Below are 3,662 nucleotides of genomic sequence, written 5' to 3'. Positions count from 1 at the left end.
GTAAGCGTTCAAGCAAACCACTTCTGAAGATGCAAGCCACTCGTGCTTGCGAAACGTCCGGAAGAAATTCCATTTTACGACGGCCTAAAAACCCGTAAGGAAAAGCGGTTTTCTATTCTAACGTACCACCATAAAAAATGGTATTTCTGCTCAAGTTTTCAATACTCAGATTCCGCCCTTGCCATGTGAGTTGAAAAAAGTAACTTAGCTAGAGTCCGCACTTCAATTATCTTCTCTCCCCCAACACTGCGCTTGCTAAACGCTCAACACTGATCACTAAATGGCTTCCAACTAATAAAACCTGCGATTTTTCGCCCAAGGATTATTAATACGTTTGTGCAGGGCGAATCAGCGGCAGGTGCAGGAGCTGTACTTAAAGGCCGCCCAGAGAAACCCACAGAATCTGGACCATGAAATCCAGTCAGGGTTGGGCGTTTTGTGCAATTTAACCGGGGAATACGAGAAAGCCGCTGATTGTTTTCGGGCTGCGCTGTCCGTGCGACCTCATGTAAGCTGGCAGAATGAAAAAAGGCCTATTTAGGAGCGAATTTCCTGTTTGCAGGACGCCAGATTGTGGAACCGCCTTGGGGCGACACTGGCGAATGGTTCCAAGTCGGAGGAGGCCGTCGAAGCGTATCACATGGCGCTAAATTTGTCGCCCGGATTTATCCGAGCTAGATACAATGTGGGCATTACCTGCATTAATCTGCGAGCTTACAGGTGATCAATCAAGGGTTTGGTGAGTGTTCGCTAGTGGCGTTCTTGTTGCAGGGAAGCGGTAGAACACTTTCTGACCGCCCTCAATCAGCAGGCTCGTGGCAAAGACGTGCTAAACACGGGGGCGATGTCGCAAATGTCGAACACTATTTGGTCGACGCTGCAAATGTGCGTGTCTTTAATGGACCGCGCGGACTTGCGGCCGCTTGTTAAGGAGCGAAACTTGCAAGAATTAAACAAGATTTTCAATATAGACTAGTTCTAATTGCTGGTGATGGGCCTAACCGAACTATAGTCATTTATAGACGCTATAACGATTGTAATCCGTTTTTACTAAGACTAACAAGCAAATTTATTCGTGGTCTTGGATGTAGAGAAGGCCCCAGTTAAAAAAGTCCATCACTATAATTGAAAGTTTCACTAGTTGAATGATTTTTCGTTGATATTAAGCACTTTTAGATTGTTGGGTTTTGTTATTCGTCGAGAAGCGAGCTCTTCCACGTACGTAATGTTTTAAAACCGGTCATGTATATTTGGTTCTATTGGCTGGTTGATTAGGGGTAGACGTTTTAATATTCAATTCTTAGCAACATTATCTATCAACAACCGTATGTATATCTTAGTTTAATTATTCCCGGGATATCGGACACGAACGTGTTGAATCATGTTTTTTCAGCCAAAATTGTAACTTGTTTACTACATGCAATGTTTGGGCGAAATAAAATCCTCTGACTGAAACCGACTGCTTATTACCAAAAGGTGCATTGATAGTTGCCGGGAGCGTCTCACCAGACAAGTCATACAATTTTCACATGAACACAACAGAGGCGTTCGTGAGCGAAACGTGAAAATCTTATCCTAATTGGAACTGTTGTCCGGAGCTATTCTGCACGGTGTAAATAACTGTGCCCTCAACATTGGCAGGCGCGGTGGCAATTGCGGTGGAATCTAATACAAAAATCTATCATAAACACGCACTTTTCCACATAAAACATCAACTGGGAAAACGAGAAAATGTTAATTGGTAATCGACTACTTACTGAAGCCTTCGATTTCTAATTCCTCGTATCCCTGATGGAGGTTTTTGTCAACTTTCACTGCCTGCAACAAAGGAGTTTTGCTGGCTTACTAGCGCTAAATTCGTGAGTTACTTGCGTTACCTCTCGGTACTTCTGCAAGTAGAGTTTGAGCGGTTCCACATAGTTGTCGAACCCCAAACTGCTCATGGCAAACAGAATATCTTCCCCATTAATGGTTTTCCTTTTCTCCAAATGGCATCGGTCGCTTGCCTCACTGGTGATGAAACTGATGAATTCCGAAACGCATTCTTGAACACACTCTCTAGCGTCTTTTGCAATCTTAGATCAAAAACGTTTTACTAAATAGTCCAATTTTCCATTCCAAACTACATGTTTAAGCAACATCTGCACCACTGCATACATATACATAATAGTGAGTTGTACCTTGTTATTGACTTTACCAGAATCGGGAATGGCTTTTTTCATTATTTTCGCAACATTTGCAATGGGGAGAAATCGGTCTTGTTCCCTAAGGGGCGCCCCCCCTTTTTCTCCGTGATTCGAATCGTCTGTGTTTTCGGCAGCTAATTGTTCGGCCTCGTCTGCAAACAGTTTATTTACCATTAAAGAGAACTTTCTAGTTGAAAAGTTCGGGGGCAAACGATTGTTGAATGAACTTCTTTACTGTTCCATTCCGCTGATATGTTAGTCTGGGGTTTGCATGTTGTGACAGCTTTCAAGCCCTTTTGGGGGCAAAATAAAAAACAACAACTACTTAAACGGAGTTGAGTAAGGTTGAGTTATCCATTATTAACGCTTGATAGGGCTTACCATCAATATCCTCAACAGACACCACATAAGGGTCACCCAAGGTGTACGCATGCGACATTTCGTCGATTTTATCCATGGGAGTTATTTTGGGGCCTAAAGCGCGTTTAACAACAACAACAAATAAAGCAACTTTGGATTTTGGTTATCATGAGATTCTTCCTCTTACCCAAAGCGCTAATCAGGCCCTTTTGCAGTCTTTCTACGGCAAATTAAGCCCCAGAAAGTGAACAATATTATGAATTTTTAGACGTTAATTGGGTTTTCAACGCCAACTTGGGATTATCTCAATAACGCCTTTAACCTAAGACGCAGGGAAGTTTTGTCAGACTAACCCTACTTGTCCACAACTATGGACTAACCTAAGTTTTGAAAACTCTCAAAGCAAATCAGTTTTCGTTTAAAACCCGTCTCTCTACATGTGCCTGTTTGATGACAATGGAAAACTACCGAAAAGGCAAGAACGAGGAGCAGCCCTTAGAGCGCACAGCAATTCCGCTTGATCTTCCAGAAGAGTTTTTGTGGATGCAGGTACTTGGAAGAAATGTGCCCATTTTTCTTTATATTTAAAGCAACCCAGCGCAGAAAATGGTGCAATTCACCAGGGCTCTGGTTATGTTCAACTGATCCTCCCAAACAACCCTTGCAGGTGCGAGGAGGCAGTAAAATCAGAAACCTCTTAGAGCACGCCCTCAAAAGCTTCGAACAGTCCAGAACAGTGGTGTGGACGGGGGCCGGTCCTTCTGTGGGCAAAACCATTACATGTGCGGAGATAATGAAGCGCGAGTACAAGCAGAAATTGCACCAAATCACGAAAATTTGCTACAAAGAGTGAGCTTTGAACCTTCTATTAATTCTTGAACCTTTGTTTTTTTCGTTTAGATGTAACGAATACTGGGACCCTTCGGTGCCAGAATTAGATCGACTGGTGGTCAAACGTAAGCAGCCCATGATCCATATTTGCCTTTCCATTGATAGCTTGAATGACCAAGAGTTAGGGTAAGTCTCCAAGCAAAAAACGTTTTTTTACGCAATTTTTCCTATTGCATTCTAGATATCAAGCTCCGGGAGACGTTGTTCCTTATAAGAGCCCAACCT

General features: G+C 43.0%; 4 protein-coding genes across 6 annotated transcripts in view; 2 read left to right on the top strand and 2 right to left on the bottom strand.

The window, feature by feature from the left end:
• LOC109542067 (peroxisomal targeting signal 1 receptor) overlaps nucleotides 1-1,455 on the top strand; it is a 4,723-nt gene extending 3,268 nt beyond the window's left edge. For both annotated transcript variants that reach the window (XM_019911121.2, XM_019911120.2), the window contains exons 8-10: nucleotides 343-508; nucleotides 563-720; nucleotides 772-1,455. In XM_019911121.2, coding sequence (XP_019766680.2) covers nucleotides 343-508; nucleotides 563-720; nucleotides 772-976 — 529 coding nt within the window. In that variant the 3' untranslated portion in view covers nucleotides 977-1,455. The remainder of the gene's footprint in view (nucleotides 1-342; nucleotides 509-562; nucleotides 721-771) is intronic.
• Nucleotides 1-3,662, bottom strand: part of LOC109542034 (muscle-specific protein 300 kDa) — a gene marked incomplete in the record, with an annotated part of 344,492 nt that overhangs the window by 219,610 nt on the left and 121,220 nt on the right.
• LOC109542073 (nuclear transcription factor Y subunit B-1) lies at nucleotides 1,451-2,660 on the bottom strand. The gene is made up of 5 exons (XM_019911126.2): nucleotides 2,568-2,660; nucleotides 2,181-2,338; nucleotides 1,878-2,075; nucleotides 1,758-1,818; nucleotides 1,451-1,665 (listed from the first exon to the last, which is right to left on the bottom strand). Exons 1-5 carry the CDS (start codon nucleotides 2,641-2,643, stop codon nucleotides 1,571-1,573), a joined length of 588 nt encoding a protein of 195 aa, XP_019766685.1. The 5' UTR covers nucleotides 2,644-2,660; the 3' UTR covers nucleotides 1,451-1,570.
• LOC109542074 (ribonuclease P protein subunit p25-like protein) lies at nucleotides 2,878-3,662 on the top strand (the record flags this gene model as incomplete). 2 transcript variants are annotated; one of them, XM_019911129.2, is given in 4 exon segments in its annotated part: nucleotides 2,878-3,095; nucleotides 3,214-3,395; nucleotides 3,447-3,563; nucleotides 3,619-3,662. In XM_019911129.2, coding segments are annotated over 4 exon segments (442 nt in total), but the record flags the coding sequence as incomplete, so codon positions are not given.

The sequence above is a fragment of the Dendroctonus ponderosae genome, unplaced genomic scaffold (assembly GCF_020466585.1).
Source record: "Dendroctonus ponderosae isolate FM_Combo_2020 unplaced genomic scaffold, Dpon_F_20191213v2 Dpon_F_20191213_5, whole genome shotgun sequence".
Classification (NCBI taxonomy): domain Eukaryota; kingdom Metazoa; phylum Arthropoda; class Insecta; order Coleoptera; family Curculionidae; genus Dendroctonus; species Dendroctonus ponderosae.
This window is presented reverse-complemented; position numbering and strand designations above follow the sequence as displayed.